The 17601-nt window shown below is 37.0% G+C and overlaps 1 protein-coding gene and 1 non-coding gene across 2 annotated transcripts; one reads left to right on the top strand and one right to left on the bottom strand.

Moving 5' to 3' along the window:
* Positions 1 to 996: 996 nt before the first annotated feature.
* LOC148554890 (small nucleolar RNA R71) lies at positions 997 to 1104 on the top strand. Its single transcript, XR_015887257.1, has one exon. It is a non-coding gene; the product is annotated as a small nucleolar RNA R71 (small nucleolar RNA).
* Positions 1105 to 6279: 5175 nt separating this feature from the next.
* LOC107646666 (uncharacterized) lies at positions 6280 to 7593 on the bottom strand. Its single transcript, XM_016350834.1, has one exon. The coding sequence runs from the start codon at positions 7591 to 7593 to the stop codon at positions 6280 to 6282; it is 1314 nt and encodes a 437-aa protein (XP_016206320.1).
* Positions 7594 to 17601: the final 10008 nt, after the last annotated feature.

Consider the following 17601-nt stretch of genomic DNA (forward strand, 5'->3'; position numbering starts at 1 on the left):
CCGCATCATTTGGACCTCTGTAGCTCAAGTTATGGCCGATTAAGTGCGAAGAGGTCGGCTTGACAGCTTTCCGGTTCTTCCATTTCTTCATGAGTTCTCCAACTTTTCATGCTTTCTTTCTTCATTCCCTTGATCCAATCTTTGCCTCCTAAACCTTAAATCACTTAACAAACATATCAAGGCATTTAATAGAATCAAGGTGAATTAAATTTAGCTATTTTGAGTCCTAAAAAGCATGTTTTCACATTCAAGCACAATTAAAGGAGAATATACAAAACCATGCTATTTCTTGAATAAATATGGGTAAAAGGTGATAAAATCCCCAAAAATCAATACAAAACAAACCGTCAAATTGGGGTTTGTCAAAGACCTCGTTTCATTCATGAAACTCACAGTGGCCTTGGATAGATCAGAGACTAGATTTGCTAAATTAGAAGCATTTTGTTCAGAGTTCTCTGTCTGTTGCTAAGTGGATGATGGAAAAGGTTTATTATTGTTAAACCTGTTTCTTCCACCATTATTAAAGCCTTGTTGAGGCTTTTGATCCTTCCATGAGAAATTTGGATGATTTCTCCATGATGAGTTATAGGTGTTTCCATAAGGTTCACCTAAGTAATTTACCTCTGCTATTGCAGGGTTCTCAGGATCATAAGCTTCTTCTGCATAAGAAGCCTCTTGAGTACTGTTGGATGCAGCTTGCATTCCATGCAGACTCTGAGAGATCATATTGACTTGCTGAGTCAATATTTTATTCTGAGCCAATATGGCATTCAGAGTATCAACTTCAAGAACTCCCTTCTTCATAGGCGTCCCATTACTCACAGGATTCCTTTCAGAAGTGTACATGAACTGGTTATTAGCAACCATGTCAATGAGTTCTTGAGCTTCTGCAGGTGTTTTCTTTAGGTGAATGGATCTACCTGCAGAAGTGTCCAGTGACATCTTTGATAGCTCAGATAAACCATCATAGAATATATCCAGGATGGTCCATTCTGAAAGCATGTCAGAAGGACACTTTTTGGTCAACTGTTTGTATCTTTCCCAAGCTTCATAGAGGGATTCACCTTCTTTCTGTCTGAAGGTTTGAACATCAGCTCTAAGCTTGCTCAGCTTTTGAGGAGGAAAGTACTTGGCTAAGAAAGCCGTGACCAGCTTATCTCAAGAGTTCAGGCTGTCTTTGGGTTGAGAATCCAACCATAATCTAGCTCTGTCTCTTACAGCAAAAGGGAAAAGCATGAGCCTGTAGACTTCAGGATCTACTCCATTAGTCTTAACAGTATCACATATCTGCAAGAACTCAGTTAAGAACTGAAAAGGATCTTCAGATGGAAGTCCATGAAACTTGCAGTTCTGCTGCATCAGAGAAACTAATTGAGGTTTCAGCTCAAAGTTGTTTGCTCCAATGGCAGGAATGGAGATGCTTCTTCCATGTAAATTGGAATTAGGTGCAGTAAAGTCACCAAGCATCTTCCTTATATTATTATTATTATTTTCGGCTGCCATTTCCTCTTCCTGTTCGAAAATTTCTGAAAGGTTATCTTTGGATTGTTGTATTTTAGCTTCTCTTAGTTTCCTTTTCAGAGTCCTTTCAGGTTCTGGATCTGCTTCCACAAGAATGTTCTTATCCTTGCTCCTGCTCATATGACAAAGAAGAAGGCACAGAAAAATAATAATAATAATAACGGAGATCCTTTATACCACAGTATAGGGATCCCTTTGTAAGTGGAAGAAAAGGGGGAGATAAAGAATGTAATATAATGGAAGAAACACAACTGTGAGGAGGCTAGAGATGTGAGATGAGATGTTAGGATATGAATGAATAAATAGAATAAGATGGGAGAGAGAGAATTTTCGAAAATATTTTTGAAAAAGAGTCAGTGATTTTCGAAAATGGTTTTTGAAAAATGTTAGTAATTTTCGAAAATTTTTGAAATCAAAAATAAAAAATAAAATTAATTAGTTAATTAAAAAGAAATTTTTGAAAAAGAGGGAAGATATTTTCGAAAATTAGAGAGAGAGAGTTAGTTAGGTAGTTTTGAAAAAGTTAAGAAACAAACAAAAAGTTAGTTAGTTAGTTGAAACAAATTTTTAAAAGATAAGAGGTTAGGAAGTTAGAAAAGATATTTTGAAAAGATATTTTTGAAAAAGATAAGATAAGAAGATATTTTTGAAAAGATATGATAGAAATTAGTTTTGAAAAAGATTTAATTTTTAAAATCTCAATTAATGACTTGATTCATAAGAAATCACAAGATATGATTCTAGAACTTAGAGTTTGAATCTTTCTTAACAAGCAAGTAACAAACTTCAAATTTTTGAATCAAAACATTAATTGATTATGTTATTCTCGAAAATTATGATATAAAATAAGAAAAAGGTTTTTGAAAATTATTTTTTTGGAATTTTCGAAAATAACCATGAATTTTGAAAAAGATTTTGAAAAAGATAAGATTTTCAAATTGAAAATTTGATTTGACTCATAAGAAACAACTTGATTTTAAAAATTTTTGAAAAAGTCAATCCAAATTTTCGAATTTGATGAGAGAAAAAAAAAGGAAAGATATTTTTTTATTTTTGAAATTTTTATGAAAAACATGAAAATTATGCAATGCATGAAATTTTTTTAGATCAAAACATGTGATGCATGCAAGAATGCTATGAATGTCAAGATGAACACCAAGAACACTATGAATGTCAAGATGAACATCAAGAACATAATTTTGAAAAATTTTAATGCAAAGAAAACATGCAAGACACCAAACTTAGAATTCTTTAATGCTTAGACACTAAGAATTCAAGAATGCATATGAAAAACAATAAAAGACACAAAACAAAAAATCATCAAGATCAAACAAGAAGACTTACCAAGAACAACTTGAAGATCATGAAGAACACTATTAATGCATGATATTTTCGAAAAAATGCAAGATGCATATGCTATTGACACCAAACTTATAACATGACTCAAGACTCAAACAAGAAACACAAAAATATTTTTTATTTTTATGATCTTCTAATTTTTTTTGTATTTTTATTTATTTTTTTTTTCGAAAATTATTGTGAAAAATAAAAATAAGGATTCCAAAATTTTTAATATGAAATCCAGGAATCTTGCCATGTTAGTCTTAAAGCTCCAATCAAAGGGTCAGGCATGGCTTAATAGCCAGCCAAGCTTTAATCAAAATATGAGTGTAATTCAGACATGACAAGCCTAACATGCCTTATCCAAAAGAATTGGACATGACTCCACTGAGGTGATTAGCCAATCCCAAAGCAGTTTGGGTATGGCTTTACAGCCAGATAGGCTTCAACATGCTTCATGAAACACTAGAATTCATTCTTAAAAATTCTTGAAGCCATAGAATAATTTATTTTTGAAAACATTATTTTTAGTAAATTTTTTTTTTCGAAAACAGGTGAGAAAATTTTGAAAGATTTTTGAAAAAATTTTTGAAAAGAAAACAAAAAGAAAATTACCTAATCTGAGCAACAAGATGAACCGTCAGTTGTCCAAACTCGAACAATCCCCGGCAACGGCGCCAAAAACTTGGTGCATTGCCGGGATTGGGATCTCAGACGATTCTTGGCGCCAAACAGGAACAATTAAGTCCCCGGCAACGGCGCCAAAAACTTGGTGCACGAAATTGTGATCTCCAGGCTCGAACAAATCCTGGTAATGGCTCCAAAGCTTGGTGCTCTGATCTTAATTCATAATTGTCACAACTTCGATACAACTAACCAACAAGTGCACTGGGTCGTCCAAGTAATACCTTACGTGAGTAAGGGTCAAATCCCACGGAGATTGTTGGTATGAAGCAAGCTATGGTCACCTTGTAAATCTCAGTCAGGCAGATATAAAGTGATAATGGTGTTTTCGAATATTATATAATAAAATAGGGATAGAGATACTTATGTAAATCATTGGTAGGAATTTCAGATAAGCGAATGGAGATGCTTTTCGTTCCTCTGAACCTCTGCTTTCCTTCTATCATCATCCAATCAGTCTTACTCCTTTCCATGGCTGGCTTTATGTGATACATCACCACTGTCAATGGCTACTTTCGGTCATCTCACGGGAAAATGATCCAATGCCCTGTCACGGCACGGCTAATCGTCTGGAGGCATCACCCTTGTCAATGGCTTCATCTTATCCTCTCAGTGAATAATATGCTCATGCACCCTGTCACGGCACGGCTATTCATCTGTCGGTTCTCGATCATGCTGGAATAGGATTTACTATCCTTTTGCGTCTGTCACTAACGCCCTGCAATCGCGAGTTAGGAGCTCGTCACAGTCATTCAATCATTGAATCCTACTCGGAATACCACAGACAAGGTTTAGACCTTCCGGATTCTCTTGAATGCCGCCATCATTCTAGCTTACGCCACGAAGATTCTGGTTAGGAGATCTAAGAGATATTCATTCTAGCTTATTTCATGTAGAACAGAAGTGTTTGTCAGGCACGCGTTCATAAGGGAGAAGGATGATGAGCGTCACACATAATCATCACCTTCATCACGTTCTTGGGTGCGAATGGATATCTTAGAAGCGAAATAAGAAGAATTGAATAGAAAACAGTAGTACTTTGCATTAATCTTTGAGGAACAGCAGAGCTCCACACCTTAATCTATGGAGTGTAGAAACTCTACCATATGAAAATACATAAGTGAAGGTCCAGGCATGGCCGAGATGGCCAGCCCCCAAAACGTGATCAAAGGATCATAAGGTAATCCAAAGATGCCTAATACAGTAGTAAAAGGTCCTATTTATAATAAACTAGCTACTAGGGTTTACATGGGTAAGTAATTGATGCATAAATCCACTTCCTGGGCCCACTTGGTGTGTGCTTGGGCTGAGCCTGAGTGTTTCACGTGTAGAGGTCCCTCTTGGAGTTGAACGCCAGCTTTTGTGCCAGTTTGGGCGTTCAACTCTGGTTTTGGCTCCTTTTCTGGCGCTGGACGCCAGATTTGGGTAGAAAGCTGGCGTTGAACGCCAGTTTACGTCATCAATTCTTGGCCAAAGTATGGACTATTATATATTGCTGGAAAGCCCTGGATGTCTACTTTTCAACGCAATTGGAAGCCCGCCATTTCGAGTTCTGTAGCTCCAGAAAATCCACTTTGAATGCAGGGAGGTCAAAATCCAACAGCATTAGCAGTCCTTTTTCAACCTCTGAATCTGATTTCTGCTCAAGTCCCTCGATTTCAGCCAGAAAATACCTGAAATCACAGAAAAACACACAAACTCATAGTAAAGTCCAGAAATGTGAATTTAACACAAAATCTATTAAAAACATCCCTAAAAGTAACTAGATTCTACTAAAAACATACTAAAAACAATGTCAAAAAGCGTATAAATTATCCGCTCATCAATTCTTTACTTCTATTTCCTCTGCTAACCTGAGGCCTGCTAGAAGTGCCTCATATTTGGCTTGGCTATTGGTGGCTTGGAAGAGGAATTTGATTAATTATTCGGCTTGTGAGCCAGTGTCATCTTTTAATAGGATCCTTGCTCCACATCCGCTTTCATTCAATGCTCCATCTACATACAGTTGCCATGTCTTGACTGTTTCTTCTGTGTTTGTAAATTCTGAGATGAAATTGGCCAATGCTTGGGCTTTAGGAGATCCTCGTGATTTGTAGGAGATATCGAATTTGGAGAGCTCTATTGCCCATTTTGTGAGTCGTCCTGCTAGGTATGGTTTTGATAATATTTGACGTAAGGGATGGCCAGTCCAAACTATTATCTGATGTGTCTGAAAATAATGTCGTAGACGCCGAGCTGTGATGACTAAGCCAAATGCTAATTTTTCTATCGTCGGGTCTCTTGTTTTGGCATTTTGTAGGACTTTGCTCACAAAATATACTCGGTGTTGTTCTTTCTTTGTTTTTATTAAAAGCACGGAGCTAACCGTGTTAGTTGAAATTGAAAGAAATACGAAAATGGGTTTACCTGGTTGTGGTTTCTTTAGTATAGGTGGTGAGCCTAGAAGATTTTTTAATTCAACAAAGGATTTCACATTCGTTTGTCCAGCTGAACTTCTCGCCTTCTTTAGGGTGTTGAAGAAATGATGTGACTTGGCAGTTGCTATAGGCAAGAATCAGGATAGGGCTGCTAGGCGACCTGTAAGCTGTTGCACCTCTTTGATTGACCATGGTGATTGCATGTTTATCACGGCCTGACACTTGTCGGGGTTGGCTTCTATCCCCCTATTTGTTAGTAGGAATCCGAGGAATTTACCTCCATGTACTCCAAATGCACATTTCTCTGGGTTTAGTCTCATATTGTTCCTTTGTAGTTGCTGAAAGATTTATTAAGATCAACTTCATGTTGTTGTTCCGAGCTTGATTTGACCACCTTGTCCTTGACATATATCTTAATGTTTCGGCCAATATGATCTTTGAAGACCTTGTCCATTAATCTTTGATAGGTTGCTCCTGCATTTTTCAGTCCAAAAGGCATGGCCTTATAACAAAAATTACCTTGGTCAGTCACAAACGTTGTTTTGTCTTCATCATCAAGGTGCATTTGTATTTGATTGTAGCCAGAGTAGACATCCATGAAACTTAGCAATTGATACCCTGAGGTGTCGTCCACCAGTCTGTCGATGTTCGACAGTGGATAAGAGTCCTTCAGGTAAGCTTTGTTTAGATCTGTAAAGTCCACGCTAATGCGCCATTTTCCCGAGCTCTTCTTAACCATTACCACATTTGCCAGCCATGATGAGAAACTAAGTTCTCGGATGAAACCTGCATCAAGTAATTTATGTGTTTCTACTATTGCTGCATTTTTTCTTTCTATACCCAGATTTCGTTTCTTTTGTCTTACAGGTCGGGCGTTAGGATTGACTGCTAACTTATGACATATAAAGTTTGGATCGATCCTTGGCATGTCAGCAGGTGTCCATGCTAATAGGTCGGAGTTGGACTTTAGTGTTTCAATCAGATTTTGTTTTGTTCCTACAGAGAAAACAGAACCGATGTTAGTAATCTGGTCTGCTTTTCTGAGTTGTACCTTTTCTAGGTCGTCCGTTGGGGCGGGACGACTGTTGCTATTCCTCGGATCTAGTTCGGCCAAGGTCGGAATGCTTTCTGAGTTATAGACAGAATGTACTCTTATGATAGTCTCTTTTGGAGTGACTTTCAAGCCTACATTGTAGCATTGCCTAGCCTCTTTTTGGTCGGCATGCACCATCACTACTATGTTATCCTGCACAGGGAACTTAACACAAAGGTGAATTATAGAGATAATGTCTCCAAAGGAGTTCAGGTAAGGACGCCCCAAAATAACATTATAAGGGCCTGCACAATCAACTACAAAAAATTGGATATCTAGGGTTTTTAAGTTTGGAGACTCTCCTACCGTTGTTCTCAGCCATACATAACCTGATACAGGAACTCTTTCTCTGGAGAACCCTACGAATTCTCCAGGTGATGGTTGTAGTGCTTTGTCCTTGAGTTGCATCTTCTTAAATGTGGAGTAAAACAGGATGTCGGTACTACTCCCAAGGTCGAGTAGAACCTTTCTGACTGTTAGTTCTCCCATGTGTATCGAGATTACCACCGGATCGTCCAAGTTCGGGTATTGCGACATGAAGTCAGACTCGCCAAAAGTGACCTGGGCAGCTGGTGCACGAAATTGTGATGTCCAGGCTCGAACAATCCCTGGTAATGGCTCCAAAGCTTGGTGCTTTGATCTTAATTCATAATTGTCACAACTTCGATACAACTAACCAGCAAGTGCACTGGGTCGTCCAAGTAATACCTTACGTGAGTAAGGGTCGAATCCCACGGAGATTGTTGGTATGAAGCAAGCTATAGTCACCTTGTAAATCTCAGTTAGGCAGATATAAATGGATAATGGTGTTTTCGAATTTAATATAATAAAATAGGGATAGAGATACTTATGTAAATCATTGGTAGGAATTTCAGACAAGCGAATGGAGATGCTTTTCGTTCCTCTGAACCTCTGCTTTCCTGCTATCTTCATCCAATCAGTCTTACTCCTTTCCATGGCTGGCTGTATGCAAGGGCATCACCGTTGTCAGTGGCTACATCCCCTCCTCTCAGTGAATAATATGCTCACGCACCCTGTCACGGCACGGCTATTCATCTGTCGGTTCTCGATCATGCTGGAATAGGATTTACTATCCTTTTGCGTCTGTCACTAACGCCCTGCAATCGCGAGTTAGGAGCTCGTCACAGTCATTCAATCATTGAATCCTACTTGGAATACCACAGACAAGGTTTAGACCTTCCGGATTCTCTTGAATGCCGCCATCATTCTAGCTTACGCCACGAAGATTCTGGTTAGGAGATCTAAGAGATACTCATTCTAGCTTATTTCATGTAGAACAGAAGTGTTTGTCAGGCACGCGTTCATAAGGGAGAAGGATGATGAGCGTCACACATAATCATCACCTTCATCACGTTCTTGGGTGCGAATGGATATCTTAGAAGTGAAATAAGATGAATTGAATAGAAAACAGTAGTACTTGCATTAATCTTTGAGGAACAGCAGAGCTCCACACCTTAATCTATGGAGTGTAGAAACTCTACCGTTAAAAATACATAAGTGAAGGTCCAGGCATGGCCGAGATGGCCAGCCCCCTAAAACGTGATCAAAGGATCATAAGGTAATCCAAAGATGGTCAAAAAGATGGTCTAATACAATAGTAAGAGGTCCTATTTATAATAAACTAGTCACTAGGGTTTACATGAGTAAGTATTTGATGCATAAATCCACTTCCGGGGCCCACTTGGTGTGTGTTTGGGCTGAGCTTAAGTGTTGCACGTGCAGAGGCCATTTGTGGAGTTGAACGCCAATTTCTGTGCCAGTTTGGGCGTTCAACTCTGGTTTTGGATCCTTTTCTGGCGCTGGACGCCAGATTTGGGCAGAAGGCTGGCGTTGAACGCCAGTTTACGTCGTCAATTCTTGGCCAAAGTATGGACTATTCTATATTGCTGAAAAGCCCTGGATGTCTACTTTTCAACTCAATTGGAAGCGCGCCATTTCGAGTTCTGTAGCTCCAGAAAATCCACTTTGAGTGCAGGGAGGTCAGAATCCAACAGCATCAGCAGTCCTTTTTCAACCTCTGAATCTGATTTCTGCTCAAGTCCCTCAATTTCAGCCAGAAAATACCTGAAATCACAGAAAAACACACAAACTCATAGTAAAGTCCAGAAATGTGAATTTAACATAAAAACTAATGAAAACATCCCTAAAAGTAACTAGATCCTACTAAAAACATACTAAAAACAATGCCAAAAAGCATATAAATTATCCGCTCATCAGCAGCTAGGGCCGAGGTTTGGGTTATTTTCTGTGACCCTTCCATTGTCATCATGGCTCTGTAACTTCTTTTTGTAGCTGTATTGGTTGCTCCTCCTCCTGCGAAGCCACCTGAAATGTAGTTTATTACTCCTTTGGATGCAGGAGTTTCGACTGGTCCATACCAAGTTCCTTTTTCTTTGTGGTCGGAGCTATAGCTCGGTTTGTCAGTGTCCTTTGTTTCTTTCTGGCTTCTGAAAGTGACATATTTATCCAGTAGGCCTTGTCTTGCTACCCTTTACAACAGGTCTTTAGCCACTACGCATTCATCAATGGTATGGCCATACTTCTGGTGAAATGCACAATGCTTGCTTCTGTCTACATACTTTTGATCGTGATATGTCCCTACCTTGCTCGGCGGTTTTATTAATTTGTTGTGTAGTATCTCCTTGATGATGTTTTCTCTTTTGGTATTGAACTTGGTGTATGAGTCTAACTTTAGTGTTAATTTGAAAGGTTTTTTGGGCTCCTTGCTTTGAGATTTGGGAGGTTTTTCCTCTTCTTTCCAAGACAATGGTCTTTCATTTCTCCGAGCTTCATGTAATTCTTCAATTTTAATTTGTCTGGTTGCTTTGTCTCTAAAATCCTCCAATATCTTCGGCTTTGCGACTGCTATTGCTTTCAAGAATTTCCCAGGTCAGAGGCCACTCTTTATCGTGTGCAGTTGTACTTTTGGATTGAGGTCTGGGATTTCCATGGCTGCTATTGTGAAGCGTGTCATGTAGTCCTTCAAACTCTCATGTTATCCTTGTTTGATTGTACTGAGATAGTCTAAATCTCGCATATAAATTTTGGACGCTGCGAAGTGGTTTATGAATAATTTGGCAAATTCGTCGAAGCTTGATATCAAACCTACAGGTAAGTTAGAAAACCATAATAAAGCAGCTCCATCTAGAAAAATTGGAAAGGATCAGCATAAGATGGGATCGGAGTCATTGTTAAGAAACATCATAGATTCGAATTTTGTTACATGAACTTTAGGATTTCTGATCTCCTTGTACAGCGTCAAAGTCATTGGAATTGAAAATTTTTAGGCATTTTAAAATTCATTATTTCTTCAGAAAAAGGGCCAATCTGTCGTCTTTCTGTTTTGAGGGGTTGCTTCTCCTGTCTTCGCATTTGATTTTGACTGGCATTCCTCGTGGAGATCGGCATTGGTCTTCTTATCATTCTTTGCTTCGCCATTGTTCTGCATTGTTGCTAACAGTTTGACCATTCGTTGGTTTTCTGCCTGTAGAGCAGCGTTAGAAGCTAAGAGCTCAGTGTTGGTGGGGTTGGCCTGAGGAGTCACCGAATGATCCGTCATGCTTCGACTTCTGAAAAGAAAAGAAGATACAAGTCGAATATAATAGTGTTAGATTGAAACTAAAAGCGAGGCGGGGCCCCACGGTAGGCGCCAAATATTTTGGAAAGGATACTCCTTCTGAGTTATACGTTAGTCTTGTGATGGTCCAAAACGTCTGATAGTTTAATCTAGACTCGGAATATCCTCGTGAACTCAAACCCAAGCCTTGTACCTATAAAAAGGACTCCGACGCTCAAGTCAGTAAAGAATCACTTGAGAAAAAATGGGTATATAATCAGTGAGGTTGTGTTGTTGAATGATCTGGTGCCCGTCGTCCGCCTTGTTCCTGATTTATAGAGTAGTTGGTACTGAATGAGTCATCGCTCGAGCCGAGATCTTCGTGACCGACTTTGAAGTGAGATCATGGGGGAGTGGTTTGTTAGGAAAGAGTCATTTTAATTTTTGAATATAGTTTAATGTGCCGAGGTATAACTCGATTCATCCGATGTTTTAGCGATACAGTACAAAAATCAATAAAATAATTTAAAAAAATTAATTAATATTAATTAAAAAATTAATATTAATTTTTGAAACATGAACAAAATGTAGCTTTCTGGATCAATTTACACAATGCTTTGGTGATGCATGTAATACTAATAATTATCCTCAAAAAGATAAAACTCTTATTTTCTTATAATACTCTTCACACATTTGTCCTCTTTGATTTGCTAGTTTATAATGTGCTCATTCGGCCATTGGCCATAAAGCCATCTGTTGAGTTTGGAAAACTTGAATTATTATGATGATCAAATATTATTAAAATATTAATTAAAAAATCATTAATTTGTTAATTGCTTCCAATTGGTTGTACGATAGATTTGGTTTAGTGTGTAGGTGAAAAATAAAATTGTTTCTTGGCTCAAGTGATAAAAACCCAGCTTTGTTACTAAACATATTTCAGCCCAATAATAATTGTCCACTTCTAGTGGCTGAATATTAAAAGAAGAAAGATCCAAAGAGGCCCATATCACAAGCCCATGATGAAATGAAACAATTGACCCAAGGTTGAGAGAAGAACCCGTTCAGCGGTCACAAACCAAAGGGAACTCAAATTGTCAAAGTTATCATTGTTGGTTACTTGAAGTAAAAATCTAATTGAGTTTAATTTCATTAAAGGCATGCTTTGGTTACCAACTCCACTTGTTACTGGAACTTAAAATTCAACTTGGTTAATTGCAAGCATTGGTAACCAAACTCAAAATTCAATTGATTTAATTACTTGCCTTGATAACTGAAAAAGAAAATTAAATTGAGTTAATTGCATTGATGGTTCCACACGTTACTCCACTCCTTGAGTAATGTGAATGGAATTTCAATTCATTTAATTGTTCTTTGAAAAACTTTGTGTTTTCTCTCTCCTTTCTCTCTTTGCATTCTGTCACATCCATCAGAGGAAGAAGAAAAAAGTACAAGTTATCAGAGAAAAGCAACAGTAAGGCTAACGGAAGAAGAAAAGGCTAGGATGATGGCCTTTGAGAAAAGAAGATCCAAAGCATGGCATGGTTGAGATCTTTTTCACTAAAGGTAAGATGTGGAGAAGAAGCTTCAAGATCTCCATGCCTAAAGTAGAAGCAATCCATTTTGGTTAGAGAAGAAGATCTCTGAGGTGAAGCTCGTTTTCACTTTTGTTCATCCATCACAGAAGGTAGCTACTGTAGCTACATGGAGGAAGAAGCAAAAATTGAATAGATGGAGCTGTCAAGGATCAATAGTTCATCAAGGGTCAGAATTCTTTCTTGGGGACAAAGTCAAGATGGAGGGCTCAGATTGATGAAGCTTGATGAGAAGGGATGAGAGAGAGGTATATGCATGTTAATTTACTTTCGGTTTTCCCTATCTCTTCTCTCTGTTCGAAACGGCCTTATGTGATGGAGAAGATGTTGGTGGCTTGGTTAAACCGGTTTCAACCTTGGAAGCTTCCCCTTCTATAATAAGGGAGAACAGCCAAGGGTTTAGACAAGGAGTGAGAGCATATGTTTGGGTTCCCATAGCTCTTTGAGATGTTTATTCTCCTCCTTCATGGCTTACATTGAATATTTCTTTTTGTCAGTGAGTCTGTATGTGTTTCATTAGTAAAAGGCAAAATGTGAGATTTTGTAAAAAAAAAAAGCCAACGAGTGAAAAAAGGTAGAGAGTTAAAGAAAAAGCCATTATTATCTCAGAAATTCTTTATATGTATTTCTATTTTGTTGTCATGATCCTGAGGGAATTCTCTTGCAAATTAGGTTAGCACTTTGCAGTTAAAAACTGGATTGAGGTCTAGTCAAGTTCATGTTGGGGTAGAATCTGGACTTGTTCCCTTGCAAGTTGGGTTAGCACTTTGCGGTTGAAAGCTTGGCAGTTGTCCAAGTCAAGTTCAGTTTTAGGGATAGATTCTGGACTTGTCTCAGATAGGAATGGGTAGTTCCTAGGGAAGAATTGGTGTGTGTAATCTGTTGATTATAGTGAAATTCTGTCACTACTGTGATGGAGACTGGATGTAGGCTGTATTGCACTTAGCAGCTGAACCAGGATACTTCTGGGTGTGATTCTCTCTTTCTCATCTACTCCATTTCTGATTCTGTTGCGTAGGAGACAAAATTAAAAAATATCTCCTAACCGGTTACGAGACAAAAAGAAAATGTCTCTTGACTTTTTATGAGACAAAAAGCAGAAATATCTCCTGAAGCTATCTTAAAAGGTAGAAAGTAATATTCAGTAAAAAGAGGGGCTAAAATTCAAACCCCCCCTTCATTTAGTCACTGATTACCATCAATTGGTATTAGAGCTTGGTCTCAAAGAGATCAAGCTTCACAGCTTGGAGGAAAAGATCCTAATAGCAAACTACATGGGTTCAAACACAATGGCTTATATTCTGACAGAAGGACAGTCCAACAACAGATCTCCATTCTTGAAAAAAAACTTTAACTATTGAAAAGAAAGAATGAAGATCTTTTCTCAGTCAGTGGATTACAACATGTGGAAGATAATCATAAATGGTCTTCAAGTCCTACAAAGGATGGCGCTGGTAGTGTTGTCTCTCCCAAAGTCGAAGCAGAATGGAATGAAGATGACAAAAGGAAAGAAAAACTAAATGGCAATGCTGTCAACATGCTGAACTGTGTAATCAGCTTCAAGGAATACCAGAAGGATTCAAGATGCAAAACAGCAAAGAAAATCTGGGATAAAGTTTCAAGTCACAAATAAAGGCACCACACAAGTAAAAGAAACCAACATTAACATGTTGAGCAAATAGTATGAGATGTTCTCTATGAAGAAAGGAGAATCAATTGATGACATTCTTTATCATCAGTAATAGCTTGGAAGCTATGGGGATTACTCATTCCGAACAGATGCTAGTGAGGAAAATCTTGAGAAGCTTGACAAGAGAGTGGAAAGTGATATAACCTGTAATGAGTTAAGATAAAAGTTACTAGAATATGAAAAAAAATAATGATGACACAAAAAAAAGGGAGAGTGGCTCTTAAATCTTGCACAGAATCATTAGATGATGAATCCAGTGACTGTTTATAAGATTACAAGTTTGCATGTTTTGCTAGGAAACTTAGAAGGATGATGAAACTCAAAGGAAGAAGCAGAGGTGGCAACTCAAAGAAACCAAAAAAGGAAAGGACTAATGGCTTCTTGGGAGGATCTCAAGATTGACTCAGATAAGGAAGAAGACTCCGAAGATAGAGCACAAATCTGTTTCATGACTAAAGAAGATCAACAAGAAGAGGTAAATTTCTATGACTTATCTCTTGATGATTTGCATGTGACTATTAATGATCTCTCTCACCTTTCTGAAATATTGCTGAATAAATACAACAAATATAAATCTGAAAATGAACTTTTGAATGCTGAAAATGAGTTTTTGAAAGAAAAGGGTGAAGGAGACCAAATGTGCTTTTAATTTCAATAAAGAAAATAGATTTTTTAAAATCTGAAATTAAAATGTTCAATGGAAAGCACATTATTGATCTCTCTCAAAAATCTATTGCTAAAAATAAAAGATTAAATGAAATGATCAAAAGTTTGAATCATGATTTAGCAAAATTTGCACATAACTCAAGCAACTTAGACAAATTACTTGCTAATCAAAGAACTTTGTTTGAAAAATTAGGTTTAGGGTATGTAATGAAAAATGATGTATTTTTTTAAATAAAAAATCACTTGCAAATTCACAACATCATCTTCAAAAATAAAATCATCATTTGATAAATCTGTCCTTGAATACTCATCTAACATTGATGCTGATTTTGAAAAGCCATATATTTTTATAAAAATGCATCTTATTCAAAACCTGAACCTGCTTCAAATAAACTCTGGTATGGGTTACATCTCTAACAATGAAGACGTTTTTAGAAAATTTCTCTTTCACAAAAGAGCCTCACGTTCTAGATACCCATTTGTGTCAAGAAATTCTGGTTTAAGGTTTCTGACAAAAGGAGGTACTAATGTTAGAGATGGATCTTTCAAAAGAAATGCACCCTTTCAAATACCAGAAAATTCAAATCTTTTGATCAGCATCATATCTTAAAGTGTTTTCAGCAACATGCTCATACAAATCACTGTTTTAATTGCAATAAATCTGGTCACTCTTCTTCTTAATGCTTTATTGATAAAAGAAGAGTAGAAAAAAAAACATACAAAGTTGTTTGTGATTTTAATGCTCTTGGAAAACTAAGAAGGACTAACTTCAAAGGATCCAAATTAGTTTGGATACCTAAAAGATTTGTGCAGTTTTACTTAGCATCCAAGAAGAAGAAAGACATGTGATACTTGAATAGGGGATGCTCTAGGCACATGACCAAGAAGTCCACTTTCTTCATCAAGCTTGATAAATTCGATGGAAGTTTTGTGACTTTCGACGACAATGGTAAATGAAAAATTGTGGCCATATGTAAGGTCCGTGAGAATTTCTCAACTTTCATTGATGTTGTATTTTGAGTTGATGGGTTGAAACACAATCTGCTAGGCATTAGCCAATTGTGTGATTTATATTGTTTGGCTATTCTCAAAAAATTGGAATGCTTGGTTGTGTGTGAAAAATCTGGTGAAATTTTATTTGAAGTTAAAATATGCAAGAATGTGTATGGACTAACCTTAGAGGAACTAAAAAGAACAAAATGTAGCTTGTTTTACTTCTTTGGAATAAAAAAAAGGTAATGGTACAAGAAATTGGGACATGCAAACATGTTTTAAATTTCTAAGCTTGTGAAAAAGAATGTGGTTAGAGGTCTTCCTAAAATAAAATTTGACAAAGACATCACTTGTGATGATTGTCAATTGGGTAAACAAGCAAAAAAAAATTCTTTCAAACCCAAGGATGACATCTCAACCAAAAGAACAGTGAAAATTCTACATATTGATCTTTTTGGTCCTATAAGGATTCAAAGTCTTGGTGGTAAGCACTATAGCTTAGTGGTGTTTGATGACTATACTAAGTTTGGATGGATTCTTTTCTTAGCTCATAAGAATGATGTCTTTCTTGATTTTTTAACTCTATACAAAAAGATTCAAAATGAATTTTTTGAAAATTATTTTTCTTAAGAAGTGATCATGGAAATGAGTTTGGAAAACAACACTTTGATGAATTTGGTATTTCATATAATTTTTTATGTTCTAGAATACCTCAATAAAATAGAGTTGTTGAAAGGAGAAATAGAGGCCTTCAAGAAATAACTAGGGCTATGTTTTAGTAAAAATGAAATTCCAAAATTTTTTTTGGACTGAAGCTATATTTTGAACCAAATCATCATTAGAAAAGTTTTAAAGAAAACACCATATGAGCTTTGAAAAGGAATACCACCCAATCTTAAGTACTTTCATACTTTTGGATGCAAATATTTTGTGTTAAACACTAAAGATAATCTTAGAAAATTTGATCCAAAATCTTATAAAGGTATCTTTGTTGAATAGTCAACCACTAGTAAAGCTTATAGAGTTTACATCAAGGAACATAGAATAAATTGAGGAGTCCATACATATTATTTTTTGTGAGTCTAACTCCATTTCAAGTGTTGCCTAGAAAATTGATGCAGAAAGTAAAACAGAAGCAAATCCTCAAGTAAACCAAGCGAATCCCAAATATGTTCCAGCTGTGGATATCGTCAGTCCAAAAATGGCTCCTGTGAATAAAGGAGACATTTTCATTTTGTCTCCTGACCAAGCCAGAAAATCCAGAACAATGGACTCATCAGAACCTTGCCAAGGTCAAGCTGAAGCCTCAACTCAAAAGTAACGTGAATGGAAGTTCTTAAAGAATTACCCTCATGAATTCCTCATTAGAGACTCTTCACAAGGCATGACAACTAGATCCTCAAGCAAGAAGCAAGTGGAGGCAAATAATGTTGCTTTCTTGTCCCAATTAGAACCTCTCAATTTGAAGCAAGCTCTTGAAGATCCCTCATGGGTGAAAGCAATGGAGAAAGAGCTGGTCCAATTTGAAAAAAAAAATAAGATAGATATTGTGATGCAGATTTTGCTGAGATCGTGTGAATAGAAGCAGCATTTCAGAGATTTGTTGTTATCTTGGACAATCCATGTGTGGTCAAGCAAGAAGCAAGCTACCTCTGTCAACAGCTGAGGCAGAATATATCTTAACTTCCTCTTGTTCTCAATTGACTTGGTTCAAAGCACAACTTACACATTACAAATTGCAAGTCAATAGTATTCCTATGTTTTGTGACAACTTGAGTGCAATAAATCTTTTTTCAAAATCCTATTTTACACTCAAGAACTAAGCACACTGAAGTAAGATTTCATTCCATAAAAGAACATGTGCAAAAGGGAACAAATGACATTTAATTTGTGAAATTGAGAACTACTATAGGGACTTTTGATTGTTAAGTTTTTTTTTTTTGAATTAAATATGCTCAAAGATTTTTCTGGTTGTTTTTGTCTCACAGGTTACAAGGAGACAAAACTGGGCAGATGATGACTCC

This window comes from Arachis ipaensis, chromosome B6, assembly GCF_059453495.1.
Source record: "Arachis ipaensis isolate K30076 ecotype BB chromosome B6, ASM5945349v1, whole genome shotgun sequence".
NCBI classification, from domain to species: Eukaryota; Viridiplantae; Streptophyta; class Magnoliopsida; order Fabales; family Fabaceae; genus Arachis; species Arachis ipaensis.